This window comes from Podarcis raffonei, chromosome 2 (genome assembly GCF_027172205.1).
Source record: "Podarcis raffonei isolate rPodRaf1 chromosome 2, rPodRaf1.pri, whole genome shotgun sequence".
In the NCBI taxonomy this organism is placed as follows: Eukaryota; Metazoa; Chordata; class Lepidosauria; order Squamata; family Lacertidae; genus Podarcis; species Podarcis raffonei.
The window spans coordinates 82,809,375-82,832,154 of record NC_070603.1 but is presented as its reverse complement, the minus strand read 5'-3'; the positions used below and the strand labels follow the sequence as shown (position 1 = coordinate 82,832,154).

Genomic DNA, 22,780 nt, shown 5'->3' with positions numbered 1-22,780 from the left:
CAGAAAACAATGTTTTGGGTGATGAACAGAGTGTGTGTTTCCCACTACAAGGGAACAGAGCCCCCCCAAGGTAACCTGAAGTAGAGCTTACTCTTCATGCCTCCCACAATTAAGGCAATCTGGTCCACATTGAAGAGACAGCAGCTGATCCTCTGGAGCACATTTCCCAGAATTGTCCCATTGTATATCTTATCTCCCAGGGGCACAAATATCCTAAACATGTTTGCTTGGAAGTAAGCCCTGCTGATACGAATGGTCCCCGCGGACAGGGAAATGTGGTTTTGCAGGATTGTGCCTTTGTTCTGCATATATAGTTGCCAGAGGCTGAAAGCCAAGAGGGCCACAGGTAAGTCTCAGTAAATCAACAGTTCCATAAGGTGAATCAATATTTTTAAATCTCCTTATCGAAGGTTGGGCTGGGCAAGGTGGGGTTGAGGTCAAGAAAGGGTAGTGTGCCTAAGTAAGTTTGTGGGTGGGTGAGACAAAATTTAGCCACGTTCCTATCCATACTTCCCTGAGAGTTGGTCTAATTGAAATCAGCAGGGCTTGCTTCTGAGTACAGATAAGATCGTGCTCTTCATCCAGGTACTTTGCAGAACATAAACATACAAGAGTCTTGCTGGATCAGGCCAAAGGCCCATCTAGCCCAACATTCTGTTCTCACAGTGGCCAACCAGATGTCTACAGGAAGTCCACAAGCAGGGAAAGAGTGCAACAGTGCTCTCCCCGCTTATGATTCTCAGTATCTCGTGTTTAGAGGCATAAAATAAATCCATGATGGCTAGTAACCATTGATAACTGTTTCCTCCATTGATTTATCACAGAGCTCAAACTCAGTGCTACCATTACTCTCTGTAAATGTGTTTACAAGATACAGGCCTCAATCTCCTTGGCTTTAGTGGAAATGAACTACAGTGGTACCTCGGGTTACATACGCTTCAGGTTACATACGCTTCAGGTTACAGACTCTGTTAACCCAGAAATAATGCTTCAGGTTAAGCACTTTGCTTCAGGATGAGAACAGAAATCGTGCTCCGGCGGCACGGCAGCAGCAGAAGGCCCCATTAGCTAAAGTGGTGCTTCAGGTTAAGAACAGTTTCAGGTCAAGTACGGACCTCCGGAACGAATTAAGTACTTAACCTGAGGTACCACTGTAGTGTGGAACAACTGAAGATGAGCAAAGGGCTTAAATAACTGAAGAATCTTGTTGGTGTCCTTGCCCACCCCTCTTTTGGGGGGCAAATTGAGACAGGGGATGAGGGGATGGGATGTTTATGAAGCTTCATGATGATGTCAAGAAGCTTCAATGAAGAATTGAGCTGGAACTGGAAGCATCGCAGGTAATCTGCAAAACCAGATCAAACCACCTAAGGCTGCAGTCCTCAACGCACTTTCTGGGGAACAAGCCTCCATCACTTCCAAGTATATACAGCTGTAGTTTGACGCACCTCCTATTCCCACCCGAGTCATAACTGAGAGCAGGCCAGGGTGGGGAGAGGTTGGATTGGATCACCTCAGGCAAACAGGGAGAAGGGCTCTTGTGCGGACTGCAGAGACGGCTACCCTTCCCACCACTGTCCATTTGGTCTCCCTTTGCCAGAGATCCTCTCCCAGGGCGCGCGGGAAGGGGAGGCGAAGGCGCGCTCCAGGCCTCCTGCTCCTCTTTGCTCTTGTATGGCTGAGCCAGGGCCGGAGATGCGGGTGGGGGGAGAGAGGGAGGGGAGCGGAGGGAGAGGCAGCCGCCAGCCCGAGCGACGGCTTTGGCGGAGCCCTACAAAGGCCGAGGAGGACAAAAGCTCCAGCAAGCCTTTCATTCAGATCCTGCCCGATTTAACCGACCGTGGCTTGTCAACAACCTGCCAAATTGACAACGGAAACACACACCGCCGAAGGAGGAAACCGACCTGCCGGGCTTAGTCATCCTTCAAGGGGGCTGGGCTGGGTGGGAAGTGTCATCCCACTACTACACGTGTAATCGCTGTGTGTGTTTGTATGCGTGTTCCCCGACGGCGCCGACCTGCAACCCAATCCTAATCCGGTTTAGTAGGAAGTAAGATCGAGTAAGATTGGCTCGCAAACCATAGAGGGTGCTTAGCCTAAGAGGGCGGGGCGAGAGGTGTGCAGCTCAGGATCCTAAGGACTTCTGCTCAGAAATAAATCCCATTGGATTTCAGTGAGACTTCTACGATCATAAAGCTTCTTGGTTAACCTGCTTAGGGTTGCAACCTAGTATGCGTGCTTAGAACTGCAGCCTTTAAAAAGGTCGTCGTCGCCATCAACATATAATCTATCATCTATCGTTGTATCTGTTTATATATCGTATATTTCTGCGAGGTAGATGTGTGCAAGTGATTTGTGTGAGAAATAAAGTTATTCAAAGCGTCCTAATTGATACAGTAATGTGTTTGGACTGTAATACTATCTTTACTGAATTTCAACCACAGATTGCATATGCTGTAATACTACTTACCTCAAGTATCGATCCTATGAATCGTTTTGCTTGGTTTGTTTTTTTAACTTGCAGATGCACGTGGCGAATACCATGTATACTCAGATGGCGAGACTAAGACTTTGTCTAGCCAATGAAATGGGGGCTATCTCTGCCGTCTACAGGGCCCCTATCCAGCAGAGACTTAGGCACGCTTCAGCCCACTGAAATTGTCAGTGTGGTTGACGTTGTATTGGACAGCGATATAGAATCAACCACGTTGATAACAGAAGCTTTATAGTTATTATGATTTCGATGGGACATAGTACTATGTAAACGTACTTAAGATTGAGATGAATAGATTATATGATGATGCTTATGGGCTGATCACCATTAACAGGGGCTTGAAGGACTGGAAATTGCCCCCACCATATTTAAGTAGGAAATTCTTCGGGGGGGGGGGCTTTTCTGCAGGCAAAGAGAGTTTCTGGTGCCATTTCTTTAAACTGCCCCTTTGACTGACATGTTCAAGATCGCTTCCTGTAGGTTACTCCTCGCCCCCTCACACTTTTTAAATTTTATAATAGTTACCTTGTACGGGTTTAGATGCCTTTCAGCACAGATCAGATAAATAGCATTTGCTGACCTCAACAACAGGAGCGGGGCAGCGCCCCCAGGTTTTGATCCTGGGTTGCCCAGGGGCCTCTGCTTCGCCACTGAGGGAACAGCAGTAAATTGGAATAGATGGGCCTTTGGTCTGATCTGTGTTACCTGCTAGCAGCGCTCCTGTTCCGCTCATGGCAAAGTAGGGCTTTATACCAACCTTTCAATACATGGACGTGGGTGACGTAGGGGCTCCGATCTGCACCAGTCTCCTTCCAAGGCAGTCACGTGAAACTTCTTCGCCTGCCCCTCGGATTTGGTGCAGGTCAAAGTTTTGTGAGTACTGTCTACCATTAAGCACTACCTTGTTCTTGAAGCCACCTTGGTCATCATAGCCGTTCCTTGGGGAGGAGAGAGCACTTCGCTCATGGCCAGAGGCACCACTCTCCTTTTATTATTCCTCGATTTAGACACGTCGAAGAAGCGATTCAGTTAACCTTGTTGCAAACTCCAACAGGGAAATCCGGCAGGGAAAGACGGGACTCCACAGCACCATCTGGTGTCGCAGTGTTATATCGCATATACAACGCATATAAAACGATTTTTCTTTACCAATCCAGCTGAGGACTTGCAGAGCTTCGCTGCGCAGTTGGCTAAACTTTAGAGCTGAGCCGACCAATTAAAACAAAACAAAAAACCCTCATAGCAAAGCCTTAGACCGGCCATCCTCAGCCTGGTGCTCCGGCCAGATGTTGTTGAACTATAGTTTCCATCATCCCTACCTATTGGATCTTTTGCCGGGGGTTGGTGGCAATTGTAGAACAAAACATCTGGAGGGCTTTGGGGACAGTTGTCTTAGTCTGCAGCCACCCGCTCCTACATACCTACTTGGAAGTAAGGCCCCTTTTATTCCAATGAGACTAACTAAATATGCAGAAGTTCGCACCTGAGCTAAAGGGGGTGGTGCCCATGCACGTCACCACGCAAAATAAATAAATAAATCAAAAGTTGTCTCCATGTTGTAGACTAGGATTAAGGGCGAGTCCTGGATCTGAAAACAGTAAGTGCTGGATTCTTTATTTATTTACTACTAGTAGTAGCTATCTAACCCTTGGACTTCAAAGCGTTGCAAAAACAAATCTAAAATCAAACACGGAATGATCAGAAAACTCGTAACCGCGATTAAAAAAACGATTAAAAAATAAAAAGCAGAAAATTAACAACAAGGGCAAGGGCAGGAGGGGATTTGTGCCACTGAGCCGAGTTTTCTAAATCGGCGGAGTCACTGCTGCTCGGGGGAGTGGTAACTATTCCTGCGTCAGTCTAGTGAACCTGAATTCCCAACGGATTTAGAAATGGAGAGAAAATTAACAAATGCTTTTCGGGGGGTGGGGGGTGGGGCAAAGCAGCCACTCCGGATTCACGGCTGAGGATGGCGTCCGTGTCCCAGTGGCGCCTTTTGCAAAAGCCAGGCGGCGGAGAAGTCACACTCGCCCGCGGCGCCGGGCACCCGCCTTCCCTTGCGCGGAGCATCTCCGCGTCCCTCCCGAGGCTGCCGCCTGAGGTGCTCCTTAGAACCTCGCTCTGGGCTGCCATAGGCCGGCGCGGGGCGCATGCGCGCCTCTCTCCGAGGGCTCCCTCTCGCCCGCTCTCTGCACCTCCCTTCCCCTCCCGTTCTCTTCCCCCTTCGGACGCCGCCGCCGTCGCCGCCGCCGCAACTTTTCTTGCACTTCGGAGGAGCGGCGAGGGCAGAAGCGCGCCAGACGCCGGAGGGAAGGCGAGCGCCGGGAGCGACTCTGCGCCGCGCGGCGGAGCATGTAGCCGTGGGGAGAAGGAAGGAAGAAAGTCGGTCGAGGGGAAGAGGCACCTTCGCGCCACCGCGGGCCATGGATTGGGGCAGCCGCCGCCTCCCGCTTTGAAGCCCGGAGGAGCTCGCCTTGCGCCCCCCCCCGTCTTGACTGGCTTGCAATGGAGGGACGCAGCCTGGGCACGGCTCGACAGCCCCGGGCGCCCCGTGGCAGCGGGTAGGCAGCAGGCGAGCGCCGGAGGGAGCCTGCAGGCGCGCTCCGGAGGCACCCAACCCGCTGCTGCAGCACCACCAGCACCACTACCTGGGCCGGTCTGAGCCCCAGAGCCGAGCGAGGAGCTGCCAGCCTGGGAGCCGGTCCCGTCCCCTCGCGACCGCGGATGGACCTTGCGAAGGAGGCGCCTCTGCTCCGTCGCTGGAGCGGCCCGGCCCGGCCCGGCGGAGATCCCTTGCCAGCCTTTCTCTGCCTCGGAGCGTACGGCGACGATTTGGGCTTCGCACCGCCTCGCTTGTGGATTACTTGGCTGCTAAGCTAGGCTCGCTTTGGCGGGTCTCTCTCTTCTCCTCGCCCGTCCGCCCCCGACCACCCCCCATCCATCTTCGACGCTTTCTCCCTCCCGCAACAACAATGGAGGTGAGTAACACAACTTAGGAATGGGAAAGCGGGGCGGGGGCTCGAAATCCGCGGGGCTGCGGGAAGGAGGGGAGCGGGGTCCGAAGCGATGGCTGGATTTGCTCCAAATTTGCGATCGGGGGGAAATCGTCGAAAGAGAGAGAGCGCGCGCTTGAAAATTAGCTCCTTGGAGAGGGAGGGCGCGAGAAGGAGGCTGTGGCTTCGGATTTCTTACAAATATTTGGCTTAAGGTGAAACTGACGAGAGCGAAAGAATGAGAACATAGGCTTCCCTCTCTCTCTTCACCGCGTTCATTCAGGAGCCCCTCTTTGCGCGCGCTCCCCCACCGGTCAGAACTCTCCAGTCTCGCAACAAACCTGTTGCTGCAAAATGCTCCGATTCTGCCCCACCCTTCCCATAATGTCCCCCCCTCCCCTTGTCTTAGTATTGTTGATTTCCTTGGAAAGCCCTTATCTGTTCTTTTCAGAACTTATTCCCAGCGCCTAAAGCTTCTCAGTCTAACCCACCCCCCGGGCCACCCGCCACCTCCAAGGCGGATCGAGGTTTATAGGACATCTCTTGCAGCTTTCTCCCGTGCGGACTTGTGTTGAAGAACCCGGGCATGGCAGACATGGAGGCCTGTACCTTTAAGAGAACTTGGCTCGTGGCCAGGGAAAAACCTGGCCGCTTTTCTTCTCCTCCTCCTCCACCTCAGTCCCTCAAATTTTGCTCTCTGTTTCTGCATATTGTCACTTTTGCATCTGTAAAGCGTTCCGCTTGTGTTGGAAGGGGAGGACGGAAGGGGCTTTGCTTTGTCCCCCCTCCTTGCTCCCCCCTCCAAGCCTCGCTGTCCCTTTGATGCTCCACATTGAGGAGGTTGTGTGTGTTTGTTTTTAATTGTCAATTGTATGCTAAATTAGTTACAGTCGCGAGGTCACCGGGAGTTCAGTTTCACCCAGAAACTAATCTTTTTGAGGGATGGCGGGGGGCGGAGGAGAGGAGAAGGAGAGATCCAGGGAGATCTTGAACGAAAGTCCCGGGATATCATTTAATATGGAAGAGCAGGGGTGCGAGGAGAAAAGGCAACCTTTCCCCTCCCCTCTTCCACCTCCCGGAGTTTTAGTATATGAGTAGCTTTCCTTGTTTAAAAACTGCAGCCCATAAAACCTTGGAATGCTTCGCCCGCTTTTCTTAGACAGCCCCCCTTCTTTTCCAAAGCCCCCTCCCCTCCAGGGCAAGGTGGTGGGCTCGCTCTTGGCCCTGCAAAGCCGTCCAGCCGGCCCGCCTCGGCAATTGTTCCTGCGTTTTACAACCCACCCGAGCCCAGGGGGCTCGCAGTCTGCATGCCTACTTACTCAAGGTAGAGCTAGCATTAAAACAGCGGCCATAAAACCAGATGCCCTAACAGGCTTTCCAGACCTCCTGTGCTCTTTTTTTCTTTTTTAATTGGGGGGGAGAGAGAGACTAGCAAGTTAGGATCGCAGGCGGGCAAGCCCTTCTGGCTGCTTTTGGGGAGGGATGATCTGCACCCATCCCCGAAAAATAAAACGTTTTGAAATAGCTAATTTCCCCCACAAAAAGCAATGGGCTGCTCTGTCCGGGGGCTGCCTTCGAACGCGAAGTTTAAATGGCCCGGTCCTAATGGACTCTTCGGCGGCTTGTTTCCAGTGTTCGCCGGGCATTTCAAAAAACGGTTCCGGGAGACTTGGTGGCGCTGCACACCACCGGGCCTTTCTTTTTGGCGCCCTCCGAAGGGGGTCTCCGCCTCCGAGCTCTTTCTCCGTTCTGGATCAGGCTGAACGGAATAACCCCAAGAAATGGTGAAGTATTACTTCTAACAAAAAGAGAGGGCGAAACGCGGAGAGAGGCACCATCCCTCTTTCTCTGGCCCCCTAGTGTAGCGTCCCGGGGCTTCGTTTGACGGCTTCGGCTGCCCTCTATTGGGGGCGGCGGAGAACGGCTTCCGCGTCCAACTAGGCTCTCTCGCCTTTAAAACAAAGCCGGCTCCGCCATAAACCAGGTTTTAAATATTAAATCTATAGCTGGATCTGTGCGCAGAAGATCGCTCAGATGCAGCTATACTTGCGTTAATCGTCCGAGCCTAATATTTGGACTCGGCGCGCGGAGTTTGAATGGAAACTCCTCGCGAAGAATCTCCTTGCGCCCCAGGATTCCGAAGTCAAGGCCTGCCAGTGTCACGATCACAGCCGAAGATGGGTTTGTGTGTGGCAGAGATGGGTATTCTCATTCGGATATACTGTATATATTTTCTTTAAGTCCCCATCTGTGGATGACTTTTGGAGAGTCTGCCCCTGCTATCCCGCGCGCCCACACCCCCTTGACAATCCCCCCTAGGACTGCGCGTCCTTGGACCCCCCCCCCCGTCTTGCCTCCGCCAGCATCTTTGCGTGAGGCGTTCCCTTGCGACGGACAGGCTTGCATCTCCGGCGGCGCGCTGCCCTCGTCGGGAAGAAAGTGGTAGAGCTCCGAGGCTGGGACCGCGAAGTTGCCGTCTTGTTCGCACAGCGCTTTGAGAGAGGCGCAAGGCGCCCGACGGGTGGTGCCGACGTAGTCCATCGCTCATTCAACAGTCCCATAAGACAGGCGGAAAAACCAAGGGGATCGGGCCACACAGGGAGCCAGTGGCAAAAAGGCGGGGCGGGGGGCGTTGAACCTCTTATGTGCACATCGGCCGAAACACACACATTGGCTTCTCCCTATAGCTGGGGATTTATTCCCTTCTGTTATTTGCACACGCACATGAGCTTTGCATCCCCCCGACGGCTGCGGGGGCTTTCTGTTCCTCTCCAGCCTCGCCTTCTCTGCTCCCTCCCCGTCCCCAATTTGCTGGAGCGTGGCCGGCTTTATGGGGCATGAACTCTCCACATTCCTTCAAGGCGCTTCAGACTGCCGGGGAAATAAATCGGGCGCCGTCAGCGGCCCGTCACTAGACGCGCACCCCCCTCCGGCCTGTTCCCCCAAATTCCTGCAGCCTTGTGTCATGCTCTGCTCAGGGAGGAAGGCCGCTCCGCGGGGCTACGTTGGCCCTTGGCTTTCTCCCGAAGTACGGTAGGAGCTCCTTGGTTGATAAGGTGATTTATATATGTAGATCTGTAGTAAGGGGAATCGGGCTGTGGGTGGACGAGGCCCTCTGGACGCAGTAAAGTTCGGGCCTGCCTCGGCGCGAGACGGCAAGCGCGGGGACCCCGCGATAGGCCGGGCAGGGCCAGGTTTCCTCGCTCGGGCCCTTCCGGCGCCAGAGCCACCTTCCTCGTGGCGCGATCGCCTGGCTCTAAAGCGCAAGGGAGCCCACCGGTGTCAACGCACCGGCCTTAGAGCCTGGGGGAGCCGCTCCGCCACCGGCGAGCCTCCGAAAAGCCCCCTCGTTTCCGCGATCCTACAAGGCCCTTCTTGGAACCCAGCCCACTGAAGCGAGAGGCGCCCACAGCTCTCCGCACCGATATCCGTCGAGCCCGCGAAGCGCTCTGACCATTATTAAGCCCCCTGGAATAACGGCGTCCGACGTCCTAAGGCAAGACCGGCGTTAGAGGGGAACGGCGACGCGGTCTGGACGGGTTTGTCAATCGGATTAGGTGGAATGCGCCTACTTGAAAGGCCAAACTAGCGCGTGAGTCTGGAGCGGAGACCAAGTAGCTTCTCTTTGCTTGCATTATTAGGGCGTCATCCTGTCCCTTATCGGATTCTTGTAATCGGGCCAATAAAAATCCAGCCATGGGAGCCTTATGCGCGCGTTATTTACTTGGAGTAAACTCCACCGAAGCCGCCGGGGCTTCATTTCTCTGTTGTTATAAGCTTGGGCGGCTACTGCTTTTCTGGAATGAGCTGTCCCTCGCTCTACGCTTCTTTTTACACCGACTTGAATGGCACACTTCACGCGGATCGAGTCCTTTATATCTTGCGTGCAAAAGTCCCGGTTGCTGTCCAAAGTGGCGCTTGGAGCGCTGAGGGCCACAGATCTACACCCCACCCGCCGCATTTTTTGCTCTTGTGACAGTCACTCTCGAGTAGCCCCGTTCAGTTCACACACACACAAACTCGGATCGGTTGGCTCCAGAGGACGATTTCGAGGTGCGACATACCAGACTCTGGAATGCCTCACGTAACATTAAACGGGCGGGGCGGGACAGGTTACCAGAGTGCGGCCGCCAGATAGAACTTCGGGCTGCAAATTCTTCTCCATAGTCCTTTTTAAAGCAAGAACAAGGGTTTGCTCCCAGTTCATCAAAGGGAGCAATGAATCTTCTTCCCCTGTGAAAAAGAGCTGGTTTCCTTTGACTCCATTTGCCCGGATAATTGGAAAGGCAACAAGCAGCCCCCTATCGCCATTTGGCAGTACATGGAAGGGTTTCATATACCCTTTCGCCTTCGTTCCCCCACTGTAACCAGAAATCGGCTGCGCGGAGGAGGGGGTGGGAAGAGAGGATTCGAACTGGGGGGGGGGGCTAACTCGCCCCAGGTCCCTGCCCGAGGCTGGAGGAGCTTTCAATATGGATGGTCCCAGGGGTCCAGGTCACTGTCCTCTTATTGCCCCCTCGCCCAGAAGAGAGAGATCTGCGCTCATCGGCTGCTTCAAACTGCGGCGCGCTTCGGCGAACGCGTTTCTCCGCCGCGCGCCTTGTTGCCCCTCCCTCCATACGGCTCTGTCTTATCCAGATAGCACAGTGAGGAGCGGGATGGGGGGTGGGGTGGCACTGTCCGTCTCTGCGGGGTTTTGGTTCGTGTCAGAGCCCTAGGTCTTGCTGTCTGTGATCGGGGGGGAGGAGGCGGGACGGGATGAGACGGGGGATTTTATGCGCGGACGTTGGGGAGGAGCGATGGCCGGCGGCGAAAAACGTGCTTTGCAAACACCTTCCTGAGCAAGATCCGTTTTGACGATTCTCGTCTGGAAGCGGCTCCTATAATTAAAAAGGAGGAGGCGCGCGTCGTTCTAATCCGAAGCCGAGCGCCACGGCTGGGACGTGGGTGCTGTTGTCCTCCCTCCCCGTCGACTGACCGTCGCTCTCCACTTGTTGCGCGCTCCGTGTCTGAGCAGCAAAGCGCGGAAGGGGCTGGCAACGGCCTTCTTTTTCTTTCCGGAGGCGGATAGTGCGTGTGTATGTATGTATTTGTGTGTGTCCATAAAACTGTGGGCTGGGCGCCGCTGCTACTCAGCTTTTTCCTCCTCGTTATCGAGACTGCTTTGGGATTCACTCAAAAGCCGAGCCTTCGCGGCGAGGCGGGTGAATGAACTTGGAGCAGACACTGGCTTGGCCACTGCACAAGTCCCTGGCTGAGGCGCAGAAGGACCGCCGCCTCTCCCAGACCCCGGGGGGCTGCGCTTTGTTCCCTCGTGAGATGGTCCGGTCCAGGCCATAAAAGCTTCTCGCTCTCTTCTTCCCTCCCCTGCAGAAGTCCATGGGAACCTTAGTCCAAGGTGGAGCTCTGTGGACAGAGGCAATGACTTCTAAGTACCTCTTTCTGAGTCTGGCCATCTTCTCTTCACTTATCCAAGTTGTGATAGAAGCCAGCTCTTGGTGGTAAGCTTTTTAATATTTTCATCATCTGTACAAATTAATTAACCCCCCTCCCTTAAAAAAAACAACAACCATCCAATAAGGTGGAGGAGGCCTACTTTGCTCCTGGGAAAATAAAAACTATGAACACCCTGAATCCATTTTTCCTATTTTTTTAGGAGGGATGGAGGGGAAAGGATAGGCAGTCTGCATTTATGTAGTCATTCAAATCCTGGTTTGGAATAAGTAGTACTCTAGAAACTAAATTAAATGTAAAATTGTAATCGGGAGCGTCCTCCTGGCTTTCTAGACACATCTGTGCAAAAGTGAGCCGCATATTTTTGAGTCCTGTGTGTTTAGGGTCTTGCTGGTTTCAGCTCAAAAGAATTGTGCAAATGAGGCTGTGAAACCCTAGGCACACTTACTGGGGAGTAAGCTCCATTTTTCTGAATAGAATTTGCTTCTGAGTAAATATTCACACAGAGAGCTGAGATTAAATTTATCCCTTTGAAAACAGGCACACATGTTGAGGTCTTTAAGACATTGGGTGAATAAGGCGTTTGGTGACAGGATTCACTTGTGTGCCAATTCTTGATTGTGAATTGTTAAATGATGGCATGAGGGGAGGGAGGGCCTCGAAATCCCATTTAATTTATCTGGCCTGCATTACATCCTTTATGGATCATGAGACCGAACTTTTGGATGGTAACAATTCTCTTGCTACAGAAGATTCCCTAGTATCTGAATGTTATTTTTCTTTTTAAAAAAAGATTGACATGGCATGTTAGAGAATGAAGCGTGTTCTGGGAGCATCTTGGATTTTGTTTCCAGGTTTGAAAAAAGAAAAAAAAAATCCATAGGGATGGATAGTGTGAAATTTGAAGCCTAGGAGGGGAGACAGCCTAAGAGGGGGGCAACCATCATATTTAGATAGCTGCATAATTCAGTGTCTGTCTCAATAAATTCATGCATGTGGTTTACTTTAGCTTTCCAACGATTGAATGAAGCTGAAGACACACACACCCGGCACCTTTCCCACATTTTGGCCGCCGTCCCCAGCAGACCAAATGGAACAAGCAAATTTGTTTCAGGGCTGGGTTCCATGTCTGCGGAATCCACGCAGCATGTGCATTCAGCTGCTGTTCTTGAGCTCATTGCTGCAACCCTTTGTCTTTTCACAGGTCTCTGGGTATGAACCACATGAACCCCATGAACCCCGTTCAGATGCCGGAGGTGTACATCATTGGAGCCCAGCCCCTTTGCAGCCAACTGGCCGGGCTCTCCCAAGGACAAAAGAAACTCTGCCACTTGTACCAGGACCACATGCAGTACATCGGAGAGGGTGCCAAGACGGGGATCAAGGAATGCCAGTATCAGTTCCGCCACAGAAGATGGAATTGTAGCACTGTGGATAACAACTCTGTTTTTGGCAGAGTCATGCAGATAGGTAGGAAGGGCCTGGGAGTTGTGTGTGCTGGATTTATGTCATGGTGTGTGTGCTAGGAAAACCTGCCAGGTTCTTTATGCGCCATTGAAACCTGTCAAGAAGGAGAAAGCTAAATGGCCTTTAGCCCAGAGATCCTTCCTGTGAAGCTAGAAGCACATGGGGACCACTGGTGGTATGGAACAGGAAGAGTAGCATTGCCATTCTCACCTTGTCCTGATGCAGATTAAAATTAAGCCGGATCTAAATTTAAAGGAGGAAGCATGAAAACAAGACGTTTTCAGCCAGAACAGGGTCATTTATATGTCTGGGATTCCAAAGCTGTGTGACAATTGAATTTGACTCCAGATTAACCACACGCCAGCTTTTTGTCATGCCATAATTTTTATGTTTAGTCCATTTCCCCTTCACAGCCCAATTCTGTGTGTGTTTGGAAGCAAGCCCCCAAAGTGCTCAATGGGGCTTACTCCCTAGTTAAGTGTGCTTTAAGACTGCAGCCTTTCCCCCCTAGCAAAATAATTTTTGTTTAAAGGGGATTTCACGTTAGAAATGAAATATGTTGGCACTCGCAGTCAACGTGCTTTCATTGAGGCTAAGAACATAGGTAGGTGTTGCATGCGTTTAACCATAATTATTATGGTTAATTAAAAATGCTGTCTTGGAGCAATCTCTCAATCCCTGTATGCTGAGAGTGTAGCTTCTGTTAGTTGCTTTTGACAGGGCCCTTCTGCTGTAGAGCTCACATCAGCATAAATACTGCCCCTGCTTAAATTACAAGGGTTAAAAGGCAGCATCACTCTAATGACTGATGGGTTGCTCCCCCTCCCCAACTAGAATAATGGCATTTGTAGTATACATTCAAATCTATACATCTCTCTCCATGTCCGCTCCCCAGCCTCAAACGCACAACTTGTGTATACCAGCATCTCAGAATGCAGAGATCTAAATCTAATTTTAAATCCCGCTTTTTGAAATAGGATAGGGAAGGATTGGAATGACTTTAAAATTAGATTAAAGGTAACTTCATTTATGCATTGAGTAGGCTTCTGCATTGCTTGCAGGGATGCTGTTAAGTCACATTTACCCTAGAAGTTAATTTTATGTAAAAATAAGCTTTACAAAATCTCAGATTAAACATTTTCCATGCCTCCCCCCTCCAAAAAAAGGAACTAAGTGGAAACACTTGTTTATTGAAGACTTAAGTTTACTCCTGCAGCTTTGCATTACAGATGCTGTAGAACTGAGAGCTTTAGAATAACTGGTCAGATTATCACTGCCCCATACCGAAAAACAAATAAAAACAGTACAGCAAAAGCCTGAAAGTACTGAAACCTTAAGCGTTTGTATACCTGGTCAGGTATGTTCCAGCCTTGAAGACTCATGTCTAAGTTGCCATGGTCTCTTTTTGCAGACTTTGCATCTATAAGTCCTGGAATGGGTCCCATTGCTTCCAGGTCTCTGTTTCTTCTCCACAAGACATCTGCATGTATTTATTTTTATTTAGTAGGGTAATTGGCCACTTAGATTAACTGAAAATAGAAGTGAGTGTAATGTGTGCATTGAGCTGTTAAAGATCCTGAAAAGTGTATTCATTGAGAACAAGTATGTGCTCTCATTGCATAGTTGGGTCTAGTTTCCTCGAATAAACTATTGGATTGGTTGCTGTTTCTCTTGAATGGGGGACAAGATCTCCGCTTCGGTGCCCTGCTTCTTGCATAGACATGGCTCAGCCTTACAGGGCTATAAATCCACTTACAGTGTGCAGTTAGGACAAAAGATTGTGCCAGTTTGGGCTCTCTGCCTGGATCTGTATGTTTCTCTATGATGTCTTTGCTGATTGACCTGAATGAATTATGAGCTGATAGTGGTTTGATGTAGCACACTAAAAATCCTGGAAGTTTATATAACATTTCAGACTGCTGTTGGACCAAATTTAAGTCAATAGCAAAACTCTAGCTAAGTTCAATATATCCTGCAATATGTTCAGATTGCAAATGAGCCATCACTATGGTACCAAAACGTTGACTTGCTCTCTGTGTAACTGCTCCCAGGGGTTGATCATCTAAACCTGATTTGCAAAAGCCTTGGCATTCACTTCAGTGTGATGTGAATCAGATCACCACAATATTGCTGGCTCAAATAAAACATGCTGTTTCCTTGCTTCTGAAAGAGCCTGGAAAATTGGTTGCATAATATTGGGAAAATGTCTCTGTGTGTTGTTGTTGTTGTTTTCCCTCCCTGGAAGGGGAAAGTAATAAACTGCAACAAATTCAATTAATAACTTTTAAAAAAATGTCTATGACTAGACATTTTACTGCACTGGCAATAATAGTGGAATCTCGGCTTCAAGTTGAGAATGCTGTTCAAAGGAAATATAGCTTTGCGCCTTATCATATGTTTGTATAAGTTCTTGCAGCTTGATGCAAAAAAACCAAAACCAAAACCCCAAGGCAGTGTCCTCCCGTGCGCAGTTGGGCAGCTTAAATCCCATTGACGGCGATGGCATTTCAACCATCAAACTGAGACGGATTACAGCCTAAATTCCCTTTCGAGATGTGTAAGCGAATCGCTTGTTTTCTCTGCAGCCCCTTTCTGTCAAAATAGTATAAAAGTAGGGAGGGCTTTTTTCTTTTTCTTCTTCTTTTTTTTTGAAATAGACATCAGCAGTTTACATGGGAGAATGCAAGAAAGCTTTAGATAATAATAATAAAGGAATCGTGTTCGTGCCTAGCAGAGAGCGAGGAGCTTCTAAACAAACCAGCCCTCTGCTGGCAACAAGACTTCGAATACTGTCAAAGTTGATGAGACTTGCTTTAAACAGGCTCCTACCGTCTGAAGCTGAAGCCTACAGAAAACAGTTTCATGGCACAGGGCTGCTTGCTCAAACTGCTCCCCCCTCCCCTGCAAATTTCTTCCATCTGTTTTCTTTCTCTCTTCGGCGTATTTCGATCTCTACCTTTCTGCCCCTGTCCAGACTTGAAAGGGTTCTTTTCAAAACATGCTTGTGGAGAAGAACCTAGACGTGGCATATCCCCCAAAATGATAGTGAGATGTGAGCTATCTCTGTGGAAAGGGACCAATTAGGCAGAGCTCCTATGAGCTTTGCTGTGAATGACACTAGAATAAATACTACAGGGTGCTTTCAGTGTTCTGCTATGTCTGTTAAAATCGAGTCCAGCTGATAAAATGTACCAAGAATTGGTAGGCCTATGTAGTAGTACAAAGTTCTCCAAAAGCAGGAAGGTGTCCTCAAACAGAAAATGCCTCAGTTACAATGGTTGGGTGCTTTGGTGTGTGCCTTCATCAGTCTGTTCCGTTTGTTTAAAATGTTTGATTTTCCAGTGATTCCGAACTTCCTCAAATAGAAAAAATATATATCTTCAAAAGTGCCTAAATAGCTAAAGGCTCCACTGAAGAATGGGCTCTTTGAAATTTGGGTCCCATTCTCTGAGCTAGTGAAGTTCTTGAAATTGTTTTTGTGTAAAACAACAACAAACCCCCAAACCTCTGGTTTCTTAGAAACATTAGCAGCACACAAGGCAGAGCTTTAACACAGCTTTAACCTTTTTGGAGTTGTTACTGTGAGGACAGTGTGTGTTGCAAAGTATCTGCTGGGGATTAAATAACAGGGAGGGGGGTAGCCTTTTACCTTTTGTAGAGACCCTTAGCTACTCTTTTGAAAGACTACAGAGAGCATGGTCTGGCTAAAATTGGGAGGAACTGAAAGATGTGGCTTGTGGGCTTCATCAAGCTCCTACAAAGTGAGATTTTTATAAATGAATTCTTTTCGGGGGGAAATTGGATTCAGGTAATATACCAACTAATGAATTTCCCCTCAGGATAACTAGTAATTAGCCGACTTGAGTGGAGCTTTCCATCACAGAAAACTCTCTCTCTTATGCTGCAATCCTGTGCACATTTACTAGGGATAAAGTCCCATTTAACCAAATGGGACAAGCTCTGAATTTCAAGCCTTTAAACTTTGGCAATGAAGAAGAAACATCCTAAGAAGACTTCTGACATTTTTTCTTTTACTTTACCAGAGCTGATGGCCAGACTTCAGGCTTCTCCAATATGTTTCCTTCTTTGTAGATAAACGAATAGATAATTCAAGATGCCTGAATTTCTTTCTAACCAGCATAGCAGACTCTAGGATTTTTATGCCACTATCCTGATATCTAATACCATCAGCCACAGTGGGAACACTTCATTCGTGTGCTGTTGTTTCCCTTTTCAAATGAACATCTGTCACGTCGGGAGTGGGGGAAGCTCAGAATTGAATGGCAGTTGATCTTCACCTGTATTAAATAAAATAAATGTATGTGACCCTGGTGTGTAACTCGGAGCCTCCTCTTTTTCCTTGCAGGCAGCCGGGAGACAGCCTTCACGTACGCAGTCAGTGCTGCTGGTGTGGTCAATGCCATGAGCCGGGCCTGCCGGGAGGGGGAACTCTCTTCCTGTGGCTGCAGCCGGGCTGCCAGGCCGAAAGATTTACCTCGGGACTGGCTGTGGGGTGGCTGTGGGGACAACATTGACTATGGCTACCGCTTTGCCAAAGAGTTTGTGGATGCCCGCGAGCGAGAGAGGATCTACCAGAGAGGAACTTACGAAAGCGCCAGGATCTTGATGAATCTGCATAACAACGAAGCAGGGAGGAGAGTAAGTCTCACACACCCCCTCAAACCGCCGCCCCCTCCCCCCAAAATAATGTTTGCTCTTGCCTTTTCTTACCGTGATGCCAAACCATTTGTGTTCCCAAGGCCTGTTTCAAATCTGTAGCAATACCTGTTCCCAAACCTCTGTCTGTGGTTGTTTTTTTGGTGAAGAGCAATTTTCTTTTGAATGAATTTGAACGATGGGTGATCTCTGGAATATGTCTTATTTAAATAAGAGAGATCCGTTATTTCCCTTTAGATCTGGAGGGGGAAAGGTTCCACTTAAATGCAACAAGTGAGAGTGGGAGAAGGAAGCCTATCAGTAACTACTAGCTAGAATGGCTGTGCTCTGCCACCACAGTTGTGCTCGAATCCCGCTTGCTGATTTCCCCACAGGCTTCCGGTTGGCCACTGTGTGAACAGGATGCTGGACTAGATGGGCCACTGGCCTGATCCAGCAGGCTCTTCTCATATTCTTATGTATAAGCTCAGTGGCAATGACAAGGGCCATGGGTTGATAGCCTTCCTTCAAATGGGCTAAATACGTACCCCCTTCCCACCTCCCTTCCAAGTTGTTCTAGTAAAATAGTGCAAGCCACAGTGAATTTTATGCAGAATAGAATTTTATTAGTTTATATTTCCAACCAATCCAGTTTTCTTTGGAGCGGGTGACCGAAGCGCCGTATTTTGCCGGAGTGAAATATTCTTGCAAGGGGGCTATTTTCACTCTTCCTTGTGAGGTTGTGAAAAAAAACACACCCACCCAACAACCAGCTTCTCTGTATTATTAGAAAACATGCTCTTCTGCGGTGGAAGTCAGTTTTTATGGCTTTTTTAATCTTTAAAATCTTTTAAACGAATGAGTGTAAACTTCATTTTTATTGCCCTGGAGTGGAAGGAGCCAAAGTCATTATTTTCCTAGAAGTGACGGTGCCAGGACTCGTCGGCTGGAGACTTTACACTTGTGTTTCAAGGTGAATTAGGATGAAGGATAATTGAAAATTAATAGCATTTAAATGTGAGAAGAAGGCATCTGAAAGCAATGGAAAGGCCAATTTGCTGCTAGGCAGGAGAAAAATGGCTTTTCACAGTTGCCCCTGTCGGCTTCGAGTGGTTCCCTGCTACCACCCCCTTTGAGCTGCCTCCCTGCGATGGCATTTGGCAGAGGCTGAACTCTCCCCCCTCCATCTCCCGCCCCCCCCAAAAAAACTTTCTTTTAATGCTGGGTGGAAGTGGCATTCAGCATCCACCTAATGTGTCAGACCCCAGGATTTTTGGGGCTGTGTCAACACTGACTCATGTCTATTTATACAGGGTAAATTATCGAGGTCTCCTTGCCAAGGCTTTACAAAGAGGATATTGCGGTGTAGGCCTGTCCCCCACCCAGAGGTGTTTTGGGGTTTTCTCTCTTGGACGGAGCGGCTCAGCTGCATGCGGAGAGATTGGTGTAGGAGGGAGCTGCCGAATCAGGAGTGGAAAATCTGCAGTGCGGGTGGTGTGCAGGGAGAGAGAAAATCTGATGCAAGTCTAGCAGCGGCAAGCCAGTCCACTGACTGGTCAGGTGGCATTGATTTTAGTTCTGCTGTCTTGTGTGTGGCTGAGGATTGGCGGCAGAGCATCTGTGTTGTGTACAGAGGATCTTGGGTTCAATCCTCAGCATCTCCAGATTGGGCTGGGAATGCCTCTGTCTGAAATGGCCAGCCAGTATGGACCTTGGATGGGGGACCTGTAGCCCTCTAGACATTGTTGGACTCGCAGCCAGCAGAGCCCAATGGCCAAGGATGATAGGAGCTGTAGTCCAGTAACATACACTAGAAGGAGCAACAAACTGACTTGGTAGGCAGTTTCGCATGTTCAAGGGAAGAAGACCATAGCTTAGTGACTTAAACCTGGCCCCAACTGTTTCCCTCTCGGAATCTCGCCTCTCTAGCTGATCTCAGCCTGATATAGCTCTTTAGCCAGGGAAACGGCCACCAGTGAATGCACAGTATCTCTCATGCTTCTGCCTAATCCCACAAGCTAGGTGGCCATATTGGGTGCTTTTCGCTATCCATTTGAACAAATTTTGAAATGGACTTCTGATTATGGTTTGAAGCAGTGCCTGCTCCCATCTGACGTGACATGGTTCTTGCGTTTTTAAGATGTGCTAGGGTGTTTGCAAGTGCATGGTTGCTAACTGGATGGCTGCTTCAATAATGGCAGTAGGATGTGTTCGTGGGAGTCACTCTGCATTTGCCCTGTGAACATGACAGCCAGCAGTTCACCTCGATACTTTTGAGGCAAACTAATAATTTGCAATACACACAGTTTGCTTGGTTTTCAATTTGGAACAAGCCATGGTTATTCTTATAAGTGAATATGCGTTTGAAAGAATTGGCTAGATGAGGTTAACAGGGAATGTGCGAACACCCAGCGTGTTCCAGTGGCCAAACCATTTCCCCTACTTTCTTTACAGTAATTGTAGATTTCAGTGGTTCTTGGAGTGGTCCATAACAATGGTGCTGCTGCTGATAATAATGATGATTTTATAATGACAACAGTTAAAATAATGTCAGTTAAGACAATAGTGCTTTTAAAGTTACAGTGAGTAATTACAAAAACAAGGAAAACAGTAGCTTAAACAATAGAATGCTGTCAAAGCTCCATAGTTTGGTGAAACAGAAAAGGAACAGTGAATAAATATGCTTTGATTCTTCTTCTAAAGGAAGGGGAAGCAGTGTGCCAACTTGACCTCAAGGGGAAAAGAATTTGACAGCTATGGGGCCACCACTGAAAAGACAAAACTATTTGAACTAGGCCTGTGTAGTATAGTATGCCATAATAAATGACCTGATTTTTAAAAATAAAATCTTTATACTTTATACTGGCAGAAATGAGAGCAAGAACTTTCCAGCAAGAGAAGAATGCTCTGGTGCTGCCTGGGTACAGGAGCTCTTATGTGTTCATGTGGTTTTCCTGCCCATTTGTTTTAGTCTGGGGAGCAGATTTGCATATGGACCAGGCAAGAATCCCCAATGCACACTGGAGAGGATATGAGATTTCGGTTCAGGGCATTATTCTTATTGCTCTGGCATTTGGAAATTTTCTTTAGCCAGGAAGGCCTAGGAGTCAAAAGGTCTATTCTCAGATTTGGTTGGGAGTTACAGATCGCAGCATTTTTGAATGGCCAGAAACTCACTCCTATTCCAGCCAGCATTGCCTGCGCATGGCTTCCTTGCGCAGTTGTCAGGGCCTGCTGCTACTGCTGCCTACCCTGGGTTGCCTTAACTGTTTTCCTTCCTGGTCCTGCATTCCAGGAAGCACCAGGTGGCTGGATCTAGGCATCCTTTTGGTTTTCTGTAGTGTCTCTGATCTAGTATAGCTCTGGAGCAGTGGTGAGGGAACCCTTCTCTTCAGTCCTAGGGCCACGTTCCCTTCTAGGCCACCCTCTGGGGGCCATATGCTAGGAGTGGGTGGGGCCAGAGGCAAAGGGGGGTGGAGCAAGGAATGTAAATTTTACCTTTGTGCAGGCTAGATCCTACACATGCCCGCCTTCCGCTGTCTATCCTCCATCATCATCAGAGTTCAAGGACACATTCCAGCCAGGCAGAAACACTGCCAAGGGGGCATGACTTGGAGAGAGGGCTGTATCCTGAGGAGAGTCCCAAGAACAAAAGAGAAATGCTGTGTGTGTGTGTGTGTGTGTCAGTGTGTCATTTGGCCCCAGGCCTGAGGTTCCCTAGCCCCTGCTCTGGGGCATTATGAGAATTTAAAAGGGTGTCTAGACCCAGCCATGCAGTGCTTCACACAGGGCCCAGCGGCAGAAGAGAGCTCCCAGTGCCTTGCCATACTTGGTGCCATCCTTGCCAGGCAGTATAGATGCTTTAGGCACCACATGGAAATACACTAATAGTATCATTAGGGGACCAGTGCCATGTGATGAGCTGCTCGCATGCATATCAGGGGTGATGTGAGGAGTTGTCCAAGAGACCCCTGATCCATGTAATCCAATGCTATTTGACTCCTGTGACCTTTTAATTTCCCGCCAGCATAGCGTGTGGCCTGCCACTGAGCTATTGTCCCCTCTCATCTCAGTGCCTGTCCAAGGGGCCAAGACAAAAACATCTGTAGAGATGTGGAGAAAATGACCCAATTCATGTGGTGAGCCACGGTATGCCAAACAGCTTTCCATGGAGTAATTTCAGCCTCCGTGTGGTGGCCAGACCATTCCCTGGGAGCGTTAGGAAGACTGCAATATAATCAAGAGTCTTATATGACAACTGGTGCTTAATTTTTTTAGTTGTTGGCAATTTATTGTCCACTTTTCATTATTGTCCCCATGGTTGGTGAAAGGCTTTCGGTAAATGATATGCTGCAAGTTGCACAGAGGGATGGGAGCCAGACTTGTTCCTGTCTGTTATGCACGTATGTGTGCTATGTATATATAAATATAATCTCCCCTTGGGTTATTTTTATTAGAAAGGTGAATAATAAGCCTATTAAACAAAGGAGGAGGCAGACAAACAAATTGACAGGGAAACGGGCCAGAAGTTCCTCTTTGTGTGCTGGACACCCCCCACTTGCCACGCTGTGCCAGTTGACAGTTAAGAACAGGTGGGGCTTTTTGTGAAGGGAATGAATGAAAGTAAAGCCGTTTTTAATCATCCTTCACAATAAGGGCGGTGTGGTGTGTGTTTTTTTGAAGGATCCCAACAGGGCAGTTCAGAGGTGTGTCCTGGAAGAGTGACAGCACTGAGCCAAGGAATGCAGTGCTGTCAAGGGGGAATGGATTCCCTGTTGCGAAGGCCATGTCTCCTGCGTGTTTGTGGCGGAGGTATATTTTGCCCCAGACTTGCACTGACCTTCTTCCTTCTTTCCAACTCCCACCCAGACGGTGTACAGCTTGGCGGACGTGGCCTGCAAGTGCCACGGGGTGTCCGGATCGTGCAGCTTGAAGACCTGCTGGCTGCAGCTGGCTGACTTCCGCAAGGTTGGCGACGCCTTGAAGGAGAAATACGACAGCGCGGCAGCCATGAAGCTCAACCCCCGGGGCAAGCTGGTGCAAGTGAACAGCCGCTTTAACGCGCCCACCATCCACGACCTGGTGTACATAGACCCCAGCCCCGATTACTGTGTGCGCAACGAGAGCACCGGCTCCTTGGGCACCCAGGGGCGCCTCTGCAACAAGACTTCGGAAGGCATGGACGGCTGCGAACTAATGTGCTGCGGCCGGGGCTACGACCAGTTCAAGACGGTGCAGACGGAGCGCTGTCACTGCAAGTTCCACTGGTGCTGCTACGTGAAATGCAAGAAGTGCACAGAGATTGTGGACCAGTTTGTCTGCAAATAGATGGGGATGGGTGGGAAGAGCTTTTTTCCGGTCTACCAGCAGAGGGCAGTAGGGAGGGGGAGAGGTTGCCCCAAGAAGGTCTCCATTCTTATTTATAGAGTCCAGCAGGTGCTTTCCTTGTTTGGAGATTTTTTAAAAAATCTTCTTCAGCAAGAAATGATGGGAAAGCTTGCTGCATCCAGCTCAGACTGTGCATAGTTTTTTAAATATTTTGTTTTTGTTTTGCAATAACGGGTGGGAGAACCTGAGAGAATATTTATTTTACAGGATTTGGAATTAAGAAAAGAAAAGATAGAGTAGTTCAAAGGGAAATCCAACCCATCCCCATATAGCCTCGCGGGACATAGTACAAGTGCAGTAGATGAGGTATCCGCCTTACATGCTTTGG

At 49.2% G+C, this 22,780-nt stretch overlaps 1 protein-coding gene across 2 annotated transcripts; it reads left to right on the top strand.

Annotated features, from left to right (window-relative positions):
- Positions 1–5,357: 5,357 nt before the first annotated feature.
- WNT5A (Wnt family member 5A) lies at positions 5,358–22,523 on the top strand. Of its 2 annotated transcripts, none has more exons than XM_053377847.1 (5): positions 5,358–5,472; positions 10,861–10,988; positions 12,146–12,411; positions 16,775–17,067; positions 21,934–22,523. In XM_053377847.1, the coding sequence occupies exons 1-5, from the start codon at positions 5,467–5,469 to the stop codon at positions 22,390–22,392; spliced, it is 1,152 nt and encodes a 383-aa protein (XP_053233822.1). In that variant the 5' UTR covers positions 5,358–5,466; the 3' UTR covers positions 22,393–22,523. The 2 variants fall into 2 exon arrangements, with proteins under 2 accessions (XP_053233822.1, XP_053233821.1); XM_053377846.1 differs by lacking the exon at positions 5,358–5,472 and adding an exon at positions 8,303–8,515.
- The last annotated feature ends 257 nt before the right edge of the window (positions 22,524–22,780 follow it).